The 25,280-nt window shown below is 42.0% G+C and overlaps 1 protein-coding gene across 3 annotated transcripts; it reads left to right on the plus strand.

The window, feature by feature from the left end:
- Positions 1–332: 332 nt before the first annotated feature.
- Positions 333–20,427, plus strand: B3gnt6 (UDP-GlcNAc:betaGal beta-1,3-N-acetylglucosaminyltransferase 6). Of its 3 annotated transcripts, XM_004869656.3 has the most exons (3): positions 334–7,006; positions 7,719–7,974; positions 9,674–20,427. In XM_004869656.3, exon 3 carries the CDS (start codon positions 9,674–9,676, stop codon positions 10,808–10,810), a length of 1,137 nt encoding a protein of 378 aa, XP_004869713.1. In that variant the 5' UTR covers positions 334–7,006; positions 7,719–7,974; the 3' UTR covers positions 10,811–20,427. The 3 variants fall into 3 exon arrangements, with proteins under 3 accessions (XP_087068113.1, XP_004869713.1, XP_087068114.1); XM_087211987.1 differs by having other exon boundaries at positions 333–7,006; positions 7,719–20,427; XM_087211988.1 differs by having other exon boundaries at positions 334–7,974.
- The last annotated feature ends 4,853 nt before the right edge of the window (positions 20,428–25,280 follow it).

The following is a 25,280-nucleotide window of genomic DNA, read 5'->3' on the forward strand; positions in this document are numbered from 1 at the left end:
TTAATATGAGAAAATGGAAAAATAGGTACAAAATCTTTGTAAATAGGGAGGAATGGAGGGGTTGAAGGGAGGGTTGGGCAAGGGTGAAAAATAAGAACCAAGAGAGACTATGTAAAGGTGCAAATTTCCAATGATGAATGTCATTATATTGTATACCTAAAATGTACCAATGATTAGAATGAATAATCGATAATGCAAAATAGGAAGAAAAGGTCCAAAGGGGTAGGGGTAGTGGGAGGGGCAGGGGAAAGGAAAGAAGGGAAAGGAAAAATGCTGAGAAATGGAAGAAATGGAAATAAAGTCTTTGTAAATAGGGAAGGGTGGAGGGGGTGAAGGGAGGGCTAGGAATGGGGAAAAAATAAGAACCAAGATGCATCATGTAAAGGTACAATTCCCAATGAGAAATGTAATTGTGTTGTATACCTACAATGTACCAATAAAAGAATTTAACAAAAAAAAGAAAGAGAAAGCATTTGACAAAATCCAACATGCATTTATGATAAAAACCCTACAAAAAATTGGAATAGATGGTCTCCACCTCAAACTGATAGAAGCCATCTATGAAAAACCAACAGCCAATATCATACTAAATGGTCAAAAACTGAAATCCTTCACACTAAAATCAAGAACAAGACAAGGATGTCCACTATCACCACTCTTGTTCAATATAGTTTTGGAAACATTAGCCACGGAAATTAGACAAGAGAAAGAAAAGGAATAAAGATAGGAAAGGAAGAAGTACAATGGACTTTTTAATCCTTGTATTAGAGATTGAGTCCAGTGTCTTCACACTGAGCTACATCACCAGCCCTTTTTTTTAAAGATAGAGTTTTGCTAAGTCTCTGAGTTGCTCAGGCTGGGCTCAAACTTTTGGTCCTGCTTCACTCCCCAAATCCTGGGATTATAGGCATCCATCACCACACCCAGTAACAGTAGTCTCAAAAATAGACACAGACTCAACAGCACCGCACCTGCCTCACAAGTGCAAGGTCATGAGTTCAATCCCTGGTACCAAAAAGAAAATAGACAAAGACCTGAAAATTTTCAAAGGATCAATTAAAACTCCAGGTATGAAATCCATGGCCATTTTCAGAGTACTTCTAAATCTGTCTCTGCACTTTCACTCCCAGTATTTATCCCTCCAACTATACTAAACCTTGACTGTTTCCCAGATACATCCTCTTTATTCCCTTTCTGTGCCTCTGCTCAGCATGCCCTCACCCTCTTTACACCTTTTGCCTGCTAGGAAAACTCCTTACCACCTTCAAGATCCATGTGACCAGTTAAATATGGCCACAAATTTTTGGAACTCCTACCCCTGGCATGTGGAGTGGTCTTGTGATACTTTGACCAACAAAATGTGGTAGTAATATAGCTAGAACACTCCTCACTCCCTTAGGGACCACTCCTACTCTCTAGAACCTGGGCAGTGTTCTAGGGCTTACCACAGGTGATCAAGACAAGGGAAACGAAGACCCCAAGCCCACTCAGGAAAATTCAAAAACTTCTAAACTAAGATGCATGCCCACCAAACTTTACTGCCTGACCTACAGTAACCTTTCTTCCCTTGGAGCTCATTGAAAGTCCATGTATATGGACTGCGTCTTATACATACAGTTATAACAGTGACTTACAGGAAAAGACATGCACAAAAGACAGAGCAAACATGACTCAGCACCCTGTCAATCATGCTCTAGGGGTAGTAGAAGGCACCTTAAAACAGGTGAGAGGGCCAGGGATTTAGCTCAGTGGTTTCGGTGTCTGCCTCGAAAGCACAAGGTCCCAAGTTCAATCCCCAGTACCAAAGAAAAAAAAAGGGTGTAACATCTAAACCTGTACACCCTATGTCCTCTGCACTCAGGCCATTTTCCTTTCGCTGGCCCAAGCCGACTTGCTCTGAGCATACTTTCATCTTCATAAACTTTGCCAGTTTCCTTTTCATCATGTGCTATGTCCAGTTCTTTGTGGCATACAAGAACCCAGGAACCCGTCCCCAGACCCCATAACCAATGGTATGAGTAGGACTAATGTTATACAAGTTCTGCAGACCAGGCCTCATCGCCTTAGAACCCTGAGATCACCATACTATGAAGCAGCCCAAAATGACAGCACAGGAATAGGAGGCGCAGCCATCCCAGCTGAGCCAGCTCTGATTTACCACTAGTGGAATATGGACAGCCACATGGGCAAGCCCAGGTGAATCTATCACTGGACAGGGCCCTAAGGGGTTCCCAAAGTGGTGATGAGGAACCTAAACCCATTCTACCTATGGAGTAGGTTGTAAGTTCATTGACTTCCATCATGGAAAAAGAATATTCGACATTTCAGTAAGAAGCATAGAGATTTATTAGGTAGAAATTTTGTTTTGGAAACTCTCACTATGTAGTTCAGGCTGGCCTTGAACTCACTATTTAGCCCATGCTGGCCTCAAACTTGTGGCAATCCTCCTACCTCAGCCTCCCAAATGCTGGAATTAGAGGCATGCACCATCATGCCTGGCTTTGCTCAGAATTTTCTAAGTATATACTTGAAAAAGAGTGTGGGTCCTCAAGAAAGAGGTGTATCATAGTCTGGCCCTGAATATGTTTAGGGGAGATTTGGGGTAAATCTATAGAACTTGTGAATCTATGGAAACAGTATTCATTTTACTGATGAAGGATGATAGCTCTTGGGGGGAGAGGGGTGATGGTCTGATCATAGGGAACAATGATTATAGGTGGTAGAGCCATAGCCCACCTATAGGGAAAGGTCTATTTTATAGGTGAAAAGAGATGGTCTATTCAAAGGTGAAAGAAGTCTATTTGTAGATAAAAAGAGAATGGCTGAAGTCCTTTGTAAGTAAAAGGGAATTTTCCAGGTGTTATGGTTTATATCTAGATGTCCCCCTAAAGCTTCATGCGCTCATAGGTGGAGTTTTTGAGAAGTGACTGAATCATGGGAGTGATACTCATCCATGGATTAGTCCACTGATGAGTTTATGTGATTTGGGAGGTGAAGCCTGGTTGGAGGAGGTGGGTCACTGGGGCGTGGCCTGGAAAGCTGTATCTTGCTCCCTCCTTGGTTGCTCTCTGCTACCTGCCTTCCATGCTATGAGCAATTCTCCTCTGCCGTGCCCCTCTGCCATGCCACCCTGCCTTGGAGCCAGATGACTGTGGACTAGAACCTCTACAAACTGTGAGCCAAAATAAACCTTTTCTCTTTTATTTTTTGGGTGCTGGGTATTGTGTCTTAGCGACAAGAAAGTAACTAAGACACCTGGTTTATTGTTTCTTGGGAGAAAAGAAAAAAAGTTTTTAAAATGGGCTTGTATACCTGAATGTTCAGTTTTATTTTTAAAGTTATGATTTTCTTTGTCTCCTTTTTGCCTATCTTTATTTTTCCCATCTTTCCTTGGGGCCAGCACAAGAATCTCCCAATATACCCACAGAATCTTGAGAAATAATGAATGGTGGCTGTTTTAAGCCACTAAAGTGTGGAATACCTTGTTCTCAGCAATGGATACCTAATACAATGCAGCTCTAATATGAAGTCTCCCTGGTTCACTCAGATTCCCTTCCCCAAGTTCCCTCTCTCTGTTCTGTACATATCACATAATTTTATAGTCCAGGACTGAGTCGATTCATCTCTGCATCCTGACTATTCACAGAAGTGGGATGAAGCCCTTGACTGCCAAATTCAGCATACTTGGGGCTGGGGGTGTAGCTCAGTATACATGAGCGCTTGGCCAGTATGCATGAGGCCATCCCCAGTATTAGAGATAGAAGAAGCACCCCTGTGTGAATGTTTTACATGCAATTTATTCAACAGAAGACTTTAAAGCATACCTTATGTTAAAAGAAGAGGTCCCATATTAGGAGTAGCTTTCGATCTAGCAGGGAAACCCAGCCACTGCAGGGCAGCATCAAAATATATCAGTACAGTTGTGACTATATTACTTGAAAAGCACACACCAATTCAGTAAGTAGAAGGGTCAGAGTCTCCTAGAAGAGACTACCTCAGTGCTTAATTTTTTTTTTTTTTTGTACCAGGGATCGAACTCAGGTCCTTGCGCTTGCGCAGCAGCCAGTGAAACTACTGAGCTAAATCCCCGACCCATCAGTGCTTAATCTTAAAGAGTAAGCAGGTAGTCATGTTGGCTAAGGAAGAAGGGCTGCCCTCCCCCTCTTCGCCTTACCCCTGAGGAGGAGGAATAAAAGAATGGATTGGCCAAATGCAAGAATACTGAACTAAACCACAGTCTGGGAAGTGGAACCCCAGTGTGTGAACCAAGGAGTTGGTCCCAGTTTGGGGATGGCTCCTGTCTGTGTCTTCTGTCTCATACATTGGAGGTAAGATGAGGGCCTGCCTGGGTTTCTTCCAATTAGGAAGGAGGTGTAATTTTCCCTCTTTCCACTCTCTTCATCATGTACCAAGCAAGAACTAGAGGGAGGTCAAGGGGAACAGAACCAGGACCCAGTACTACATGGGTCCAATGCAGCCCCCAGGGGTTAGGGCTTCACATTGGGCATTGGGGCCAGTGCCCCAACAGATATTAAAGGTTTGTTTGCCTGCCATATCTGCTGTACAAATACTCCCCCAAGAATACTCTGAGGTAGTATGGGGCTGGGAAATGGCCCAAGAATCTGTTCCAGCCATCGTACCATCAAACAAGAGGAGGAAATAACGAAGGTAGGTCTTGGGGAAAAGGGAGAAAATTCTGGGTAGAGTGAATAGCACTATAAAATGTGGAGTAATAAATGGAGTGAGAAAGACCTGCAGTCAGAGGACTGCAAAGGAGTTTTATACCACACTATATAAGACAGCTGAACTTACCCCATAAAAAGATTGGCCCTCTAAACCAATTGCTACCATTACTATTGTACTTACTACATACCAAGTATAGACCTAAGTGCCTTACACAAACTAATTTGTAGAATCATGAAACACTGAGATAAATAACCTGCCTAAGGTCTCACAAATAAAGAGCCTCAGGTTCAGTTCAAACGGGTCAAATGGCAAGTCTGTTCTCGTTCACCAATTTTGCTAACTCAGCAACCATGGAGCCAACTAGGAGACAGGATCTGTTGAATTGGACTTACCAGGAGATTACCTGAAGGTGGTGGTGCTGGAGTTGAGTCCTGAGAGACAAGGGATCTGGGCCAGCAGAAGTCAGCAAAGTTTAAGGTGCAGGTGGTCCAGGGCACCTGGAAGAATGCTTTGAGCAAAGGGAAGTCCAGCAGAAAGACCCACAGAAAAGACACTCAATGCTTCTCAGCAAGTCAAAGCTCTCAGGCTGCACAGCCCAGCACCTAAGAACAGAGGTGAACAAGCCAGCGCTGCCCTCAAAACAGGCCCGTTCCTACACCTTTTCCTCTCTTCTATCAAAGTTGGCTAGGATCCAGGTTACTGGCTCAGGTTTATCAAAGTAAATGCACATTTCCTTGGCACAGTGTTTATCACTGTATTAAGACTGAGATTATACAGGGGCTGAGATTAGCTCAGTGGCACTGCACCTGCCTCACAAGCACAAGGTCCTGAGGTCAATAAAAAAAAAAAAAGACTGATATTATTTTTCTTTCTAGAAATAATTCACAGTAAAGAGGCATATTTTTTATTTTCTTAACCAGCATTTGTAAGACACTTTAGTACTCACAACATTATTTTCTTATATTATTGACAGATGAATATTTCTCAGTTTTTCAGATGAGGAAACTGAAACCTAGGAGGTTAACTTGGGAAAGGAGCTCAAACACAAGCCCAGTTGTTCAGACTCCAAATTCTATTTTCATTTTTTTATTCATTGAAAACTATTTATTGCCTGCCCGAAATGCTCCAGGCACAGGACTATGCACTGAGTACCTATGATGATAACAGCTCATCTCACCATCCTTCATCTTTCCATGCTCAGACACTGAAGTAGGGTTGTGTTAAGAGCAACAGAAAGCCAAGTGTGGTGGCACATACCTGTAATCCCAGCACTCAGGAAGCTGAGCCAGGAGGATCATCAGTTCATGGCTAGCCTGGCCTACACAGCAAGACCCTGTCTCAAAAGAAAAAAACAAAACAAAAACTCACAGAAAACTATACCTAGATTTCTAATAGGTTCTCAGTGAGGACTCTGATACATCTGTAGGGTTCCCCTATTCATTTGGTAACTTGCTGCCATTCTTCACAAACACCTGATCTGGGCTCACTCTGAGCTCACTGTTGCATATGGACAGTATTACACAAGCACTAGAGCACAGTCCAATCCAATGACACCTACTCTGTGCAAACTACTCATTCTAAAAAATATTTATTGAACATGCAACTGAGCACAGCGGAATCCAAATAAACACAAATGACTACTCTGGGGAAAGTAGTCATTCAACAACTATTTATTGGCACCTTGATAATCATAATAGCTAGCAGTGAACACTTACACTATATACAAAGCACTATACCATTTTTTTCAGTACTGGGGATTGAACCCCGGGCCTTCACTACATTTTCAGATCCGCTCCCCTACCTCCTTTTTTATTTTATTTTATTTTAAAGGGTCTCACAAAGCAGCTAAATTGCCCCAGCTGGGCTTAAACTTCCAATCATCCTTCCTCAGCCTCCCAGAATGCTGGGATTATAGGTATTGTGGAGAGCGGTGTTAGCCATAGAGGCTCCGTGTTAAATCTTACCCTCCATTGTATAGAGCAAGGAGACTATGTTACGAGGAACTGCGTCCTTGCCAAATTAGATGTTTACCTTCAGAAATTGTCCTGGAACATGATGAACGTTTTGTAAACCCGAGAAACAAGAAAGCCCATGAGGGTGGGGAATTTCCAAAGAACTAGAGAACAAGGAAGCAGGTGTCTTTGGATAAGGGTCATGATTAATAACCAAACTCACCTGTGAAAAAAAGGGGAGGAGAATAAAAAAGCGCAGCGGCAGTCTCTCTGGGAGGATCCCAACTCTATCTCTGCGTCTTTCTTTTTCTTCATCCTCACTCCCCCATTCAGGTGCTGTTCGACAAGTGACGGCTGGCTCCGTCAAGGTATGCACCACCATACCCAACTCAAATTCTTTACATAAATTATCATTTAGTCTTCACAAAAACTCCTTAAGAGGTAAGTATTAGAGAGCCTACTTCAGTGATGTTGAACCTTTTAGAGCTTTCAATGATAACAGCCTGCTGTGACCGTGTGCCATAGGTTTCCCACCACTGGACATCAACTTGCTCAGCCATGCAGCTAGGAAATCATACAGGTGGAATTCAAACCCAGGAAAACAGCATTTGTGCACTTTATTGTGCATGGCACAGGGAATCCAATAGTGGACAACACAAATGCGACTCCTGACTTCAAGAAGCTGACAGACTAACCCAAGAATGATTAACTGGGCACCTGGTCTCCTTTGAGCTTCACTAAAGCTTCTCTAAGAATATCTCCTTCAGGGCTAGGGATTTAGCTCAGTGGTACCACACCTGTCTGGCAAGAACAAGATCCTGAGTTTGATTCCTGGAACAAAAAAAAATGTCCTTCAAGTGGACCAAGGAGGCAGGTGCAGTGCCAGGTGCCTTATAATCCCAGCTACTAAGGAAGCTGAGACAGGAGAATCATAAATTTAGGTCCAAACTGGATGACACAGACTGGCTAAAAAAAATTAAGTGAATCAGAAAGTAGGCCTTATCTAGGCAGGGGAAGGAAGGGGCAGTCAGTCTTGGCAGGTGAACAGCACAGGAAAAAGCTCTTTTTTCTTTTTCATAGGTCAAAAAGAAGCTTAGCAGTTGGCAGCTACAATTGCTGACTGGCTGATGGCCAAGTCAAGTGGCTCTCAGGGAAGCTGGAGAAAAGAGACTGAGGAAGGACATCTACATCTGCACTGTCCAAAGGCCACCCTAGCTGCAACAGAGGAGGGGCTAGGCTGAAGGGAGAAAATGAGAGAAGAGACCAACCAGGCAGGAGGTTCTCAACTGAGCAGGAGAGGCTGGATTGGATTAGCCTGTTGATAGACTGGAACTGTGTAAGTTAACAAAATATTTAGTAATTAGAAGTAAGTGGCACAGCACCAGCCTGGCAAGTGAGAGGTCCTGAGTTCAATCCCCGGTACCAAAAAAAAAAACTGACTAGGCCTGGTACGGTGGTGCATACCTATAATCCCAGCATCTGGGGAACCTGAGGCAGGATGATTGCAAGTTGGAGTTCCATCTGGACAACTTAGCAAGACCCTGACTCAAAATAAAAATAATAACGGGCTTGTGATGTAGCTCACTGTGAAGACCTGGGTTTAATTCCCCATATCAAAGAAAAGACAGGGGCTGGGGATTTAGCTCAGTGGCACCTTGCCTGCCTCATAAGCAAAAGGTCCTGAGTTCGATCCCTGGTACCAAAGAAGAAAAAAAGACAAATTTCTGCACTCTGGGTTGGGTGCAGAAATGAGGGAAAGGAGAAAGTCAAAGCTTTTGGCTTGAACACTAGTGGTGGTGGAGCTGCTAAATAACAGGTGGCTAATTTTGGGGATTGGGAGTCCCAGTAAAGAAGGGAGTCATGCTGAACAAAGGTGAAAGGAATATCCAAGACAGAGCCCTGGAGAGCCCTCACCACTAAAGGTCTTTACAGAGGGCAACCTGAATGAAGAAAACTGAGGGACATGGTTAAAGAAGAGGAGAATTAGGAGAGTGTGGAATCCATGAAATGGAGAGAGGAATATGTTTTAAGAGAGTGGCAGGGCCCCATGTATGACAGAACTCAATATGACCAAGTTATGTATAATAGGATAATATAAAAATGTTGCTATGATCTAGGAATTGTCTTGGGTTGTTTGGGTTGGTTTGGTTTCATTTTTGAGACAGGAGTCTCAATAGGTAGTCCAGGCTGGCCTTGAACTCACGGTAGTCCTTTTGCCTCAGCCTCCTGAGGGTACAGATTACAGGTGTGTGCCTTCCAGGGTGGGGGGGTCTTCATTAAGCCCACACTTGGAGTGCACCTGGGCAGGCTACATACAAGAGAGGGCATGACTTCATAGGTGTGAAGAACAGCAAATAATACTAGCAGCCAAAAATAGAAGCAAGTGGAACTGAAGGATACCAAAAGGTCACAATATTGGTATCATCCATTCAGGGGCCATGCTATGTTCATTTAATGCTCACAGTACTAAAAAGTAGTAATCTACTAACCTGTGCTTTAGAAGAGAACACTCAGGCCTGTAGATCTAAAATGACTTGGTTAGATAGTGCAGTCCTAAGCAGTGCAGCCAGAACTGTTCAGTGTTCTGACCTCCTGCTTCCATGGACAACCACAACGAGGGAAATAGATTAGAGAGGATCCAGGCTGATCAGGGATGCAAAAAGGGAATAAACATGAGAGAAGTGTAGCATGCAAAGGCAAAGGGTGTGAGGAGTGGATATAAGCTGAAAGGGGCAGGGGAGTGGGTCAAGGTTTCTAGTTGGAGGAACTCGATGAGTGGTGGTACCATTCACTACGGTGAGAAAAGCAGGATACAAATGAATTCACAGCAAGATGGAGACTGACTGGATAGGAGGAGTTGCTGGGCCCAGGTGACATCCAAAGGCTATCCAGCAGCAAGAAGAAATACAGCTTTGCAGGAGAGAAGAATGTTCCTGACTGTGGGAGACATGAGATACTACAGTGTAATCTTGAATTTTGGCTCCTTTTTTTACAAGATGACTCCTGGTTCACTTATGATTTGGTTTCCCCCACAGATGGCTTTTCTGTGCCACAGGTCCACGAATCTGAAGGCTGTGACCTTCCTGCTGGTGGCCATGAGTTTGTCAGCACTGCGCCTGTGGCTCCTCCAAGAATTGGGGTCCCCGCTGGAGAAGAAGGGAGAGGACCCCACTGATGTTCCCGCTGTTCCTGTGCAGCCCTTAGCACTGCACCCCAGGACCCCGTGTGTGGCCAATGCCTCCGCGAACAGTGTGGCCAACTTTGAGCAGCTGCCCGCCAGGATCCAAAACTTCCTGCTGTACAGACACTGCCGCCAATTCCCGATTCTCTGGGATGCGCCATCGAAGTGCGCGGGCCGCCGCGCAGTCTTCCTGCTCCTGGCTGTAAAATCATCTCCTGAGAACTACGAGCGCCGCGAACTCATCAGGCGCACGTGGGGCCAGGAACGCAGCTACCGCGGGCGGCACGTGCGCTGCCTCTTCCTGCTGGGCAATCCAAGGCCCGAGCAGGCGGCGCTCGCTCCGCAGCTGGCCGAGCTGGTGGACCTGGAGGCGCGCAAGCACGGCGATGTGTTGCAATGGGCCTTCGCTGACACCTTCCTCAACCTCACGCTCAAGCATGTGCACCTGCTCAACTGGCTGGCCACACGCTGCCCGCATGCACGCTTCCTGCTCAGCTGTGATGACGACGTGTTCGTGCACACCACCAACGTGCTCAGCTTCCTGGAGGCGCAGTCGCCCGACCACCATCTCTTCACCGGGCAGCTTATGCATGGCTCCGTGCCCATCCGTGACAGCTGGAGCAAGTACTTTGTGCCCCCGCAGCTCTTCCCTGGGAAGGCCTACCCGGTGTACTGCAGTGGCGGCGGCTTCCTCCTATCCAGCTACACAGCCCAGGCCCTGCGTGCAGCTGCCCATCAAATCCCTCTGTTCCCCATCGACGACGCCTACATGGGCATGTGTCTGCAGCAGGCCCGCCTGGAGCCCAGTGGCCACGAGGGCATCCGGCCCTTCGGCGTCCAGCTGCCCGGAGCCCAACAGCCCTCCTTCGACCCCTGCATATACCGTGAGCTGCTGATCGTGCATCGCTTTGCACCCTACGAGATGTTGCTCATGTGGAAGGCACTGCACAGCCCCACGCTGAGCTGTAGCCAAGGACACAGGATCTCCTGAGGCCGACTGGGCTGGGTGGAGAAGTGGCTTCAGCCCCCAGGACCATTACTTGTGACGTTTGCCTGGCTGAGAATGCATCTCTCCTGCACAGATGCATTTTGTCCGACCAGTATCTTCACCTGTATCTGAACCTCAGTTGTGCATTGAAATCACCTCGGGAAGGTTTCTAAAAACCTACATCCTGGTATATTTTCTTGGCCTCATCTTCAGCAGTTCTGATCGTAATTGACCTGGGGGTGGCTCCAGACATGTGGGTGGGTTTTTTTAGTTCCTCCATTGAGTCTAATGTCCAGCTCAGTTTGAGGACCACTGGGCTAGGTATGACTGTTTGTCCTGGCCAACCCAACTCCCCAAGCCTTCCAGGACAAAACCCACTCATTGTGGGCAATGGAGCATTCAGTGTCAGGATCAATGTCACCTATCAAATGCAGTACAAATATGACTTTTCATCTCCATCACTTCCCCTACAAATACACGAGCTGGGCTGACAATCATCAGACAAATATCCCCTCCCAGAAGTCAACCTGCACTTAGAACTGAGGAGTACCTGACAGCCTTCCCCCAAGTACCCTTGTGAAGTCAAAATGCCCACTGTAAAAAGTGAAAACTGAAGCCCAGTCAAGGCAGGAGGAGGAGGAGGTACCATCCAAGTGACCTTTCTGCCGTCCTGACCAGGGACCCCTAGTAGACATAGCCACTTCTTTTCTGCTGGCCTTGCTTCTGAGCAGCCCATAGCATGTGCTTCCTGAATGATTTAGGGGTGAATGAATGAGCTGATGAGTACCTGTCTGTCTCAGTGGTGTAGGCTGTATCTGTGAGGACATTGTATTAATTTCCTGGCTGCTGTAACAAATTCCCTCCAGGTGTAGTAATGAATGCCTATAATCCCAGCACATACAAGGCTGAGACAAGAGGATTGCCATGAGTTTGAGGCCAGCCTGAGCTACATAGTCAGTTTGAGGCCACTCTGAACTACAAATCAAGACTCTGTCTAAAAAAAAAAAAAAAAATCCCATAAACTTATTATCCTACAATTCCATCATCCAACACAGTCTCAGTGGCCTAAAATCAAGGTGTTGTAGGGCTGCATTCCTTCCTGAGTACTGTAGGGGAGAATCTATTTCTTTGCTTTTCCCCTTCCTCCATCTTCAAAACCAGTAATGTTGCATCTTTCTGTGCCTTACTTCCAGAGCCAAATCTCTCTCCCACTCTTCTACTCCAACTCCCAGTGCTGGGTATCAAACCTTGGTCTCAAACATGCTAGACAAGCACTCTACTACTGAGCTACATCTCCAGCCCTTTTTAGTCAGTGGACCCACCTGGATAATCCAGAATTATCCTTTTTTTTTTTTTTTTTTTTTTTTTGGTGGTGGTTGTTAAAACAGGAGCTCACTAAGTCACTAAATTGCCTAGGTTGGGCTAGATTTTGCAATTCTCCTGCCTTAGCGCCCCCCGCCAAATGCAGGCTCCCACGCCTGCACTACCAGCTAATTAGCAATCTTCAGTCTATCTGTAAGCTTACTTTCCTTTGCCATATTACCCAATATATTCACAAGCTTCAGGGACTACAGTGTAGACGTCTTTGGAGAGGCCATTATTTTTCCTACCGCTGTGAAAAACAACTTTCTCCTATTTCCTTGACAGGCTGGGGAATTGTTCACATTTTACAGTTAAAAGATCTTAAGGCTCAGGAACTTCACTGCTTAGGATGGAAAGCTGTAGTTAGAGGTCAGTTGTGTAACTCTGGATCCTGGTCACTCGGTCTCCGAGGCTGCGTTGTTCACGTATACAGGCGCAGGGAAGACAGCTTGGGCCTCAGAGCCGTGGCGCCACGTGGTGCTGCCTGACGAGTCCACCAGGTTCTCCTGGCGCCATCTCTTGGCTAATCCAGCCTGGCTGGCTCCTCCGGCTCGTGCGCCTTGCGGCCGCCAGAGGACAACCACAATAGATCCGTGTTGCTCTGCATTCCCAGAACAGGAAATTGGTGAGCTGAGCTAAGGTGTCTGGGTGATGGTTTCAGGCGGCTTGGGGTCCTAGGGAGGCAATAGCAGCAGGAGCTCTGGCGCCCTTGTTAGACATTTCTGGGGTGGACAATCAGACTCTGCCTCCTCACACTCCCCGACATCACTGCTTACCCCCAGCGGACACGGGGAAGCAGCCAGCCAGCGAGTCCTCCTAACTTCCTTTAAGAGGCAAGCATGTCTTTGACCCACACTTCCCAAGGACTCCACGAGCTGGGAAACCAATCCACTTGTCTCACAGACGTAGACATAAAAACCCTGGCAGACGATGGCTGAGGATATAACTCAGTGGTAGAGTGCTTGCTAGCATGTGTGAGGCCCGGGGTTCAATCCTCAGTAACAAAGGGAGTGGGGGTAAAGTGGCACTCGGAGGGCAGGCAGACCAAGGAAGAGAGCGGCACTCGGAGAACTGAAGGGAAAGGCAGGTTTATTTGCTAACTAGGGGCCCAGTGGACTTCACCTTCCAGAGTCTGAGCCCCGTTTCTCTGTTTGATCTCACATTTATCTGTTCTTCTTGCCAGGGCAGGGAAGCAAGAAGAATTTTACAGAAGCAGAACTTAGCAAAGGGTAGGGAGGTAGAGGCAAATGTTGCTTTTACAGTTTATCCTTAACACTTTTACAGTTCATCTTTCTAAGACATGGGGGGGTACAGGCAGCTGTTGTTTCAGCAGTTCATCTTTTGGGCACAGTGACCTTCATGGGTTTAGTGGGAGGAGCTAGACTTGAGACCGGTTAGTCTTGAGCCCAGCAGTCTTTGTTAGGCTTTGAGCCTGTTAGTCTCCGCTTTATCCTTTGCTCCTTTCCATTTCAGGGGCAGCAATAAGTAAAAAAGAGAATGTATCGAGGCAGAGCGGGGTTTATCCCAGAAAGTCCAGATGGTTTTAGCATTAAGAAAATTAATCATAGATGGGGAATGATGGCACATACTTCTGTAATCTCAGCACTCAGGAGGCTGAGGGAGGAGGATTGCCATGAATTTGAAGCCAGGCTGGACTACATAGTGAGTTCAAGGCCAGCCTGAATTATATAGAGAGTCCCTGTCTCCAGAAAGAAAGAAAGGAATACCAGGCTGCAAGTATAGTTCATCATTACCAGGCTTGCCTAGCATGCCATATGCCTAAGACCCAGGTTCCACACCTAGCATCACAAAAAAGGGAAAACAAATAAGGCAAAAGGGAGCCCAGCATGGTGGCCAGGCATGGTGATGCACACCTATAATCTCAGCACTGGGGAGACTGGGGCAGGAAGATTGCAAATTCAAGGCCATCTTGAGCACCTTAGTGAGACCCTGTCTCAAAATAAGACTGGAAGGTCCATTCATGGTACATCACATCAAGAGAATTACGAACATCTCAGATGGAAGGTGGGGGGAGTTTGAGAAAATTCAACATCCATTGGTGATTTGAAAGACAACCTTAGTAAGAGGTGAAAACATTTCCTCTCAGGTTAGGAATAAGACCAGATGTGCCCATCATCACTGTTATTCAACATTGACCAGCACTGGAAAGCATGACAAAATGAATGTAGTAGTCACTCTTCCATTGCTGGGACAAAACACTTTACACCCACAACTTATAGAGAGTTTGATTTGGCTCAGAGTTTCAGAAATTTCAGCCCATGGTGGGCTGGCTCCAACACAGAAACATCATGGCGGAAGGGCAAGGCGGAACAAACCTGCTCACTTTATGGTAGTAGGAAGAAGAGCACAGGGGAAGAGCACCAGGAACCAGATGTAGTCCTACTCCCCAAGGTCACACCTCCATTACCCACCCAGGCACACCCGGAAGTGTGCTTTACTACTCCCCTAGACAGCTCTCAAGCCAATCAAGTTGGCAGTCAAGGTTGTCACAATGAGGATACAAAACTATGATTGGAAATAAAGATGTTTATTTAAAACCTCAGATGTTCACAGCCCCATCAGATCCAACTTCTTCTTTCTATAAAAAGTAATGTCAACCTTTGCATCCTGAAAGGAAATTCTTAGATGATATAGTCTGCTTATATACTTATTTTTTCTTTTCTTTTTCCCCCCACTAATGGAGGTTGAACACAGCTCTTTTTCCCTCCAGCCCTCTTTGTTTCTTTGGTTTTTATTTTTTGAGACCAGATCTTACTAAATTGCCGAGCTGCCTAGGCTGGGCTCAAACTTTCAGTCCTTCTGCCTTAGCCTTTCAGAATCCTGGGATTACAAATGTGTGCCACCAAAAAACAACCTAGTACCTTATTTTAATATAAAAGATAAACAAAAGAAAAATACATATGCATTTTGATGTATAAATTTGGGGGCACAAGAAACCTCTCCTACACATTTCCAAATGTGTAGGGGAAGGTACACCTCCTTAAGAATTATTAATCTATGTAGAAACCTCACCAAATACACTACACACCACACACACACATCTACTGATGATTGATTACATCAGTAAAAAAAAGTATCAAGTTTCCCACTTGCAATTGCAATGTACAAAAATCAACTTTTTTTCAATACTTGTACTTGAACCCAGGGCCTTCACGTTAAGCTACATCCTAACCCTTTTTAAATTTTTTTATCTCAAGGGTCTCACTAAATTTCCCAGGCTGGGCTTGAACCTGTGATTCTCCTGCCTCAGCCTCACAGAGTGCTGAAATTACAGACATGTGCCACCACAGCTGACTATAAGACTTTTAAACAATAACTTTTTTCCTCTTCTAGAGGCTGAGATAGGTGAATCACTTAACCCCAGAAGTTCCAGGCCAGCCTGGGAAATATAACAAGATCTTAATCTATTTTTCTTCATGTTTACAGTACACAATGACTACATTCATCATGGGGAGTTGGCGCATGTACATAATATATCTTCATTTGTATTTAATCCTCTACCCCTCCCCTTCCTCCCTGCTCCTTTCAACTCTTGGTCCCCTTCCCATTGGCAAAAGCTCTTTTCCCTTCAATCCCCTTCACTTCATTTTTTTTTCATTCCCTTTCCCTGACCCCCTTCCTCTTCCTTCATCTCTTGGTCCCCCAACCATTTAAAAAAGATTTCCCTTGGGCCTGGGGATTTAGCTCAGTGGTTTTGCCACCTGCTGCGCAAGCGCAAGGACCAGAGTTTGTCCCCTGGTACCAAAAAACAAAACAAAACAAAAAAAAGATCTCCCTACTTCGTATTTATCTATCTGCTACTCTCTCTCTCCCTCCCTCCCTCCCTCCCTCTCTCAATTATGTTGGATTTTGTCAAAGGCTTTTTCTGTGTCTATTGAGATGATTGTGTTATTTTTGTCCTTGTTTCTGTTTATATGATGAATTACATTTATTGATTTGCATGAATTGAACCATCCTTGCATCCCTGGGATGAAGCCTACTTGGTCATGGTATATAATCTTTTTGATGGTTTGTTGCATTCTATTTGCCAGTATCATGCTGAGGGTTTTGGCATCTAGAAAGATTGGCCTGTAGTTCTCTTTTGTGGTTGGATCCTCATTTGGTTTTGGAATTAGGGTAATCCTAGCTTCCAAGAATGATTTTGGCAGTACTCCTTCCCTCTTGATTTCATTAAAGACTTTGAGAAGAATTGGTGTTAAATCTTCCCTGAAGGTCTTGTAGAATTGGACAGTGAATCTATCAGATCCTAGGCTTTTCTTAGTTGGTAAGTTTTTTATTAGTGTTTCAATTTCGTTGCCTGTTATTGAATTATTCAGGATTTTCACTCTTCTTGGTTAATTTTTGGTAATTTGTAAATATCTAGAAATCTCTCCATTTCTTCTGAGTTCTCTAATTTCTTGCCATGTAGATTTGTGAAGTAGTAACTTGTAATTTTCTGGACTTCAGCAGTGTCCACAGTGATTTCACCTTTTTCATTTCTAGTTGCATTGATTTTTATTTTTTCTTTCCATTTTTTTTCCTTTTTGGTAAGATTGGCTAATGATTTGTCTATCTTATTTATTCTTTCAAAGAGCCAGCTCTTCAATTCATTGAGTCTTTATTGTTTTTTCAGTTTACATTTGATTGATTTCTGCTCTGATCTTTCTAATTTCCTTCTTTGTACAAACTCTGGATTTGGTTTGTTCTTGTTTTTCTAGGACCTTGACGTACATCATTAGGTTATTTTTAAAATTAGTTTTATTGGTACATTTTAGGTATACAATATAATGAATGACATCCCTCGTTGGAAATTTGTACCTTTACATAATGTATCTTGGTTCTTATTTTTTTCCCATTCCCCTGCCCTCCCTTCAATCCCTCCACCCTTCCCTATTTACAAAGACTTTGTTTCCATTTTTTCCTTTTCTCATACTAATTCCATTCCCTTCTTTCCTTTCCCCTAACCCTCCCATTTCCCCTTTCCCTTTGCCCCTTTTCTTCCTATTTCACATTATCTATTATACATTTTGGTCCTTATTTACACTTTCAGTTTCTCACACCAGAGAAACTATTCAGTATTTATACTTGTGTGTCCTATTTATTTCACTTAAGAGTATCACCTCAATGTATATCCATTTAGCTATAAATGTCTCTAATTTTTCATTCTTTATGACCGAATAGTACTCCATTTTATTTTTTAAAAGCCGCATGTTCTTTATCCAGTCTCTAGTTGATGGGCAATTGGGGTATTTCCAAGCTTTAGCTATTACAAACTGTGCCACTATGAAACATGGGTGCACATATATCGCTGTGGTATGATTCTTTTAATTCTTTTGGGAAGATACCCAGCAGGGGAATAGCTGGATCAAATGGGACCTCTAATCCTAGTTCTTTGAGGTATCTTCATACTGATTTCCACAGTGCTTGCACCAGTCTACGCTCCTACCAGCAGTGGAGAAGGGTTCCTTTTTCCCCCACAGCCCCACCAGCATTTGTTATTGGTTGATTTCTTGATAGCAGCCATTCTTTCTGGGGTGAGGTGGAATCTCAGCATTGTTTTCATTTGCATCTCTCTGATGACCAGTGATGTTGAATATTTTTTCATATGTTTATTTGCTATTTCTACTTCTTTGTCTGAGAAATGTCTGTTCATTTCAGATGCCCATTTTCAGATTGGGTCTTTAAATTTGGGAGGTCTGATTTTTGTAAGTTCTTTATAGATTCTAGATGGTAGACCTTTGTCTGAGGAACAGCTGGTAAAAACTTTTTCCCACCTTGAAGGTTGTCTCTTCACACTGTTGGTGGTTTCTCTTGCTGTGCAGAAGCTTTTTAATGAGAAGAGATCCCACTTGTTGATTGTTTGTGCTAGTTCACGAGCAACTGGCGTTTTATTCAGGAAATCTTTTCCTACACCAATGTCTTCAAGAGTTCTACCTAACCTCTCTTCCAGCCGGTTTAATGTTTCTGTTTTAATATTTAGATCTTTAATCCATTTCAATTTTAGTTTAGTGCATGGTGAGAGATATAGGTATCATTAGGTTATTTATTTGAATTTGTTCTGTTTTCCTGATGGTGGTGTTCAGAGTTATAAACTTCCCTTGTAGGACTGCTTTCATTGTGTCCCATAAGGTCTGATATGTTATACTGGCATTATCATTTAATTCCAAGAACTGTCTTATTGTTTCCTTAATTTTTTTTTTTTTTGGTACTGGGGGTTGAACTCAGGACCTTTCGCTAGAAAGGGAGGTGTGGCACCAATGAGCTAAATCCCCAGCCCTCTTTTTTTTTTTTCGTACCAGGGATCTAACTTGGGATCTTGCACTTGTGAGTTAGGTGGAGGACCCATTGAACTAAATCCCCAGCCCTCTTCCTTCATTTCTTGATTAAGAGTGTGTTGTTTTCAGTAGCCAGGAACTAGCAGAAAGAATCAACAACTGGGATTTCATCTTATTGAAAAACTTCTGCACTGCAAGAGAAACCACCAACAGAGCTAACAGACAACCTACAATGTGGGAAAAAATTTTTAGCAGCTATAGCTCAGACAAAGGGCTACTATGTAAAATATATAAAGAACTGAAAAAAATCAGACCCCTCAAATTCAAAGACCCAATTCAAAAATGGGCATCTGAAATGAACAGACATTTCTCAGACAAAGAAGTAAAAGCAGCAAATAAACATAAGAAAAAATGTTCAACATAACTGGTCATTTGAGAGATGCAGATGAAAACAACACTGAGATTCCACCTCACCCCAGAAAGAATGGCTGCTGTCAAGAAATCAACCAATAACAAATGCTGGCGGGGGTGTGGAGAGAAAGGAAGCCTTCTCCATTGTTGGTGGGAGTGCAGACTGGTGCAACCACTATGGAAATCAGTGTGGAGATACCTCAAAGAACTGGGGCTGGAGGTCCCATTGACCCAGCTATTTCCCTGCTGGGTATTTTCCAAAAAAAATTAAAAGAATCATACCACAGAGATATATGTACACCCATGTTTATAGCAGCACAGTTTGTAATAGCTAAAGCTTGGAAACAGCCCAAGTGCCCATCAACTGGAAACTGGATAAAGAAGATGTGGTATTTTTATAAAATGGAGTACTACTCAGCCATAAAGAATGAGAAACTAGAGTCATTTATAGCTAAATGGATGCATATTGAGGCCATACTCTTAAGTGAAATAAATAGACGCACATGTGTAAATACTGAATAGTTTTTCTACTGTGAGAAATTGAGAGTGTAAATAAGGAGCATAAGGATTAATAACTAATAAATGATACTTTGAAATTGGAAAAGGTCCAAAGGGGTAGGAGTGGTGGGAGGGGAAGGGGAAAGGAAGTAATGGAAAGGAAAAATTATGAGAAAAGAAAAAAAAATGGAAACGAAGTATGTAAATAGGGAAGGGTTTAGGGGTGAAGGGCACACAGGTAATGGGGAAAAAATAAGAACCAAGAAACATCATGTACAGGTACAAGCACCCAAAGATAAATGTAAATGTATTGTGTACCTAAAATGTACCAATAAAAGAATTTAAGAAAAACAAAAGTGAACAATAACAGGTAATCACCTACTCAGAGCCACTGTGAGGATTAAATCAGGGTTGTATTTGTGAATGCTGTCATATATTTCATATCTTTAGAATATTCCCCAGGACATACACAAGAAACTAACAACAGTAATTGCATATGAAGAGGAGGAATGAGAAACTTGCTTCATTCTAGAAGGGTGAGAAAATATTGGCAAGAGAGGAGAGCAAAGACTGTATCTTTTAATAAATAACCTTTGAACTTTCTTGCCCTTTGTACCAAACATACTCGTTACCTACTCAAAAATGAAGTGATGACTAATTAAGAAATAGATAATTATAGGAAAATGAAGAAAATGCATAGTTATAAGTTATTATCTAAATGAAGGCTTAGTAACTATGACCCTCGGGGCAAATCTAGCATGATATTTGTTTTGTAAATAAAGATTTATTCACACACACACACACACACAAAAAGAGTGTGTTGTTTAATTTCCATACATTTGAATAATTTATGTGGTTTCTTTTTTTTTTTTTGGTACTGGAGATCGAATTCAGGTCCTTGCGCTTGCACAGCAGGCGGCGAAACCACTGAGCTAAATCCCCGGCCCTTATGTGGTTTCTTTTGTCACTGATTTCTAGTTTCATTGCACTGTGATCTGATAATATGCATGGTAAAATTTTAATTCTTTTGCATTTATTTAAGAATGTTTAATAAACATGCTAGTATGTGATCTATTTTGGAGAAAGTTCCATGTGCTGATAAAAATAATATATATTCTGTTGTCATTGGGTGGGACACTCTGTATATATTAAGTCCGTTTGTTCAAAGGTTTGGTTTACTTTGACATTTCTTTGTTGATTTTTTTATTTAGTCGATCTAATAGTGGGACAGTGAGGTCCCCTACTATGATAATATTGATGTTTATCTGATTTTTTATGTGTTAGTGTTTGTTTTATGAAGTCAGGTGCTCCATAGTTTGATGTATATATGTTTATAATTGTTATCTCTTCCTGTTGAATAGTTCTATTAACCTAGTGTCCTTCTTTGCCTCTTTGATCAGTCTTGGCTTAAAGTCCACTTTGTGTTTTCAAAGTGTTTTGAATATCTTGTTTTGGATAGCTACTTCTGCTTGTTTTTAGCTTCCCATCACATGGAATATTGCTTTTCATCCTTTGATTTTTAGTTTATGAATTTCTTTGTGGGTTAAATGTATTTCTTCTATACTACATACTTTTGGATTTTGTTTCTTGATTCATTCTGTTAATCCATGTCTTTTGATTAGTGAATTGAGACCATTCACATTGATTGTTATAAATTCTTCCTGTCATTATATTATTTTCCTGTTGCTGTTTTCCTTTCTACATAATTGCTTGCTTTACCTGGTGCATTAATTCTATCATGTTTTTTTGGCATTGTTAGCTTCAATGTCTTTCTACAATATCCTTGAGAATTTTTTGGAGTGTTGGTTTGGTGTTCATAAATTTCTGTAGGTGCTCTTTTTTTTTGGTAACAGAGATCAAACTCAGGACCTTGCACTTTTGAGGCAGCCAGTGACACCACTGAGCCCTGTTTAGGTGCTTTTTATCAAGGAAATATCTCATTCCTCCATCAATTTTAAAAGATAATTTCATAGGACATATCAGTCTGGGTTGGAAATTGTTTTGTTTTAGGGCTTGAAACTCTTCATTCCAAGTTCTCCTTGACTTTAATATTTATATTGAGAAGTTTGCTGTAATTCCGATGAGTCTTACTTTATAAGTGATTTATTCAGTGTTTTTCTCTAACAGCTTTTAAGATTTTCTTCTTGTGTTGGATATCTAGTATTCAAATTATGATGTGGTGTAGAGTGGCTTTTTTTCTGATCATGACTATTTGGGGCTCTTTATGCCTCATTTATCTGTATATTAAATTCATTTTTTATGTCTGGAAAGTTTTCTGATATTACTTCCTTAAATGGGTTTTTTTATACCCTTTGTGCTATCTTGTGATTTTTCATTAATTCCAGTTACTCTTAAATTCATCTCTTTTTTGCAGTGGCATAGCACCTGCCTGGCAAGTGCAAAGTCCTGAGTTTGATCCCCATACCAAAAAAAAAAAAAAATTCATCTTTTGCATCATCTAGCTGCTGTTGAATCCATTTTTCATGTTCCCTTGTTGACTTTAAGATATCTCCCATTAATTGATTACCAACTACAGACTTTCTTAAAACTTTTATTAGTACATGTTTGCAGTACATGATTACATGTATATAATTATCATATATACAGATTAAAAGCCATACTAATAGGCCAAAGAACATATAAAACATGTAAGACAATTGTGCTAAGTCAAGGTACACTTTTAGATACATTGTCTACATTAGATTACAATACCTTTTTTCTTTCTCTTTTTTCCTTTTTTCTGTCATATATATTTTCGAGAGAGAGAGATAAGAGAAACCATGTAATATTTCAGCTTGTGTGTCTGAGTTACTTCACTTAATATTATGATCTCAAGGTGTATCCATTTTCCCACAAATGACTCAAGTTTATCCTTTTTTACAGCAGAGTAGCATAGTGCTACTTCAGTTCACGAACTTAATTTGTTCCACAATTCTGGAAAACATGGCCATGTACATGTTTGTGCAGGAAGGATGGCTGCAGTCGTTTTCATCACCCAGTACAGAATTTGCAAACAAAACCAAAATTTTGCCAAACACTTCTGTTTTCAAACCTGTTCACAAACAAAAGCATTTGTGAACTGAGGTACTACTGTGCTATATTGTGTATAAATGCATTTTTTTATCCATTCATCTGATGATGGACATATAGGCTATTCCAAGATATAATTGTGTTGCTATAAACATAGGTATGCGTACATCACTGTGTATGATGTCTTTAACTCTTTGGGGAAGATACCTTGAAGGGAAATAGCTGGGTCAAATGGAATTTCTACTTCTAATTTTTTGAAGAATCTCCATACTGATTTCCATAGTTGTTGTATCAGTGTACAGTCCCACCAACAATGGAGAAGGGTTCCTTTCTCCCCACAGCTGGTGCTGCTTCTTCCTCTCCTTCTTCTTCCTCCTCCTCCTCCTCTTCTTCTTCTTCTTCAAGTTTTTTTCTTGTTACCAGGGATTGAACTCAAGACATTGTGCTCGCAAGGCAGGTGCAGCGCCACTGACCTAAATCCCTGGCCCCCTGTTATTGGTTAATTTCTTGATGGCAGCCATTCTTTCTGGAGTGAGATGGAATCTCAGTGTTGTTTTAATTTGCATTCCTCCTTGAATGGCCAGGACTGTTGAACATTTTTTTCATGTACTTATTGGCAATTTATATTTCTTCATTTAAGAAGTGTCTATTCATTTCAGATGCCTATTTTTAAATCGGGTCTTTAAATTTGTGGGGTCTAATTTTTTTTAGTTCTTTATATACTCTGGGTATTAGTACTTTGAGGAGTCCTTGAGATGTAACTGGCATTTTTTTTCTATTCTATAGGTTGCCTCTACACTCTGTTAGTGGTTTCCTTCGCTGTGCAGAAGCTTTTTAATTTGTTATGATCCCATTTGTTGATTCTTGGTATTATTTCTTGTGTGGTTTTTTTTTTGTTGTTTATTTGTTTGGTTGGTTTTTTTTGTGCCAGGAATCAAACTCAGGGCCTTGTGCTTGCCAGGCAGGCACTGTGCCACTTATTATTTCTTGTGCATCCAGCTTTTGTTCAAAGTCTTTCCTTATACCTATGTCTTCAATAGTTTCATCTATTTTATTTTCCAGCAGATTGTTTCTGTTCTAATGTTTAGGTCTTTGATCCATTTTAATTTTAGTTTAGTGCATGGTGAGAGATATAGGTCTAGGTTAAACTTTTGACATATAGATAGCCAGTTTTCCCAGCACCATTTGTTAAAGAGGCTATCTTTCCTCCAGTGATGCAATTTAGCCCCTTTGTCAAAGATACTATGGCTGAGTGTGCACAGAGTTGTTTCTGTATCTTCTATCCTGTTCCATTGATCCATGAGTATGTTTTTTTTTCTTTTGCCAATACCATACTGTTTTTACACTTGATCTTAGGCAAAAGGCCGAGAAGCGATGACCATACTGTTTTTATCACTGTAACTTTATAGTATAACTTGAAGTCTGGGATAGGGTGCCCCCTACCTTGCCCTTGTTGCTCAGAATTGCTTTTGCTATTCTAAGTCTCTTCTGATTTCATTTGAATGTTAGGATTACTTTCTCCAGTTCTGTAAAGAATGTTATTGGTATTTTTATTAAAATTGCATTAAATCTATATAACAGTTTTGGAAGTCTGGCCATTTTAACTATATTTGTTCTGCCTATCCAGGAAGAGAGAATATCATTCCATTTTCTGATATCCTCTTCAATTTCCTTTTTCAGAGTACTATAGTTTCTATTGTAGAAGTCTTTCACTTCCTGGTTAGGTTAATTCCTAAGTATTTCATTTTCATTTTTCTTGATGCTATTGTGAAAGGTATTATTTCTCTAATTTCCTTCTCAGTGAGTTTGTTATTGGTGTACAGGAACACTATTGATTTTTGAATGTTGACTTTGTATCCTGCTACACTCCGAAATTTGGATATAGTTCTAGGAGACTTTTGGTAGAGTTTTGGGGCTATTCTATGTAGGGGATCATATCATCAGCAAATAATGATAATTTAACTTCTTACTTCCCTGCTTATATCCCTTTCATTTCTTTCTTTTGTCTTATTGCTCTAGCTAATGTTTCAAGAACATTAAATAGAAGTGGTGACAGTGGACATCCTTGTCTTGTTCTTGATTCTAGAGGGAAAGCTTTTATCTTCTCTCCACTTAGTATGATGTTGGCAGTTGGTTTGTCATAATGGCTTTTATCAGGTTAAGATAATGATCTTCTGGGCAGGGGATTTGGCTCAGTGACACTGTGCCTGCCTCACAAGTGCAAGGTCCTGAGTTCAATCCCTGGTACCAAGAAAAAAAAAAAAAGATAATGATCTGCTATTCCTATTTTGTTCAGGGTTTTTATTATGGATGGATGACCAACCACAGGCTTGTCTTCTGGCTCTGACATTTTCCACTCTCTCCTCACATCAGTTGCTTCTGCTGCACATACATTCAGTCATATTTTTCATCTCATGGATTTCTGTTTGGAACTTTTTTATGGACTCTTTTATGCTGGGTGTTCAGGTTTTGTGTCTCTTTATATAGAGCCACTAAATTTTTATTAGTGTCTTCTCTAGATTCAGTGATCGATTGTTTCATTAGAATCATTATCTGTTTACTTATATCTTCTTTGAATTCACCAACCACCTTATTGATCTATTTTGTTGCCTCTGCTATATCCTTTTAGACATTTCTGCTGTGTGTCTTTGATTTCCTCCCCCTCTGTGCCTCCTGGATTGGCTTTAGGAGAGTTGGGAGTTTGGGGAAGCATTTTGTTGCCTAGTCTTCTCATGTTTGGGGTTTGTTTGTTTGTCCTGGGATTTACTAGTTAATTATAGTGGGTAACTTTGTTGCTGAGATATCCTCTGAGTATAGCTTACTATTGGCCTTTGCTTCTGTCCCAGGATCCATCTCCCTCCATTTATTTGGGAAGGAAGGTTGCAGCTTATTTGACC

Source organism: Heterocephalus glaber, unplaced genomic scaffold (assembly GCF_053883595.1).
Source record: "Heterocephalus glaber isolate CG9 unplaced genomic scaffold, H.glaber_assembly_v1.0 deba00001428, whole genome shotgun sequence".
NCBI lineage: Eukaryota > Metazoa > Chordata > Mammalia > Rodentia > Bathyergidae > Heterocephalus > Heterocephalus glaber.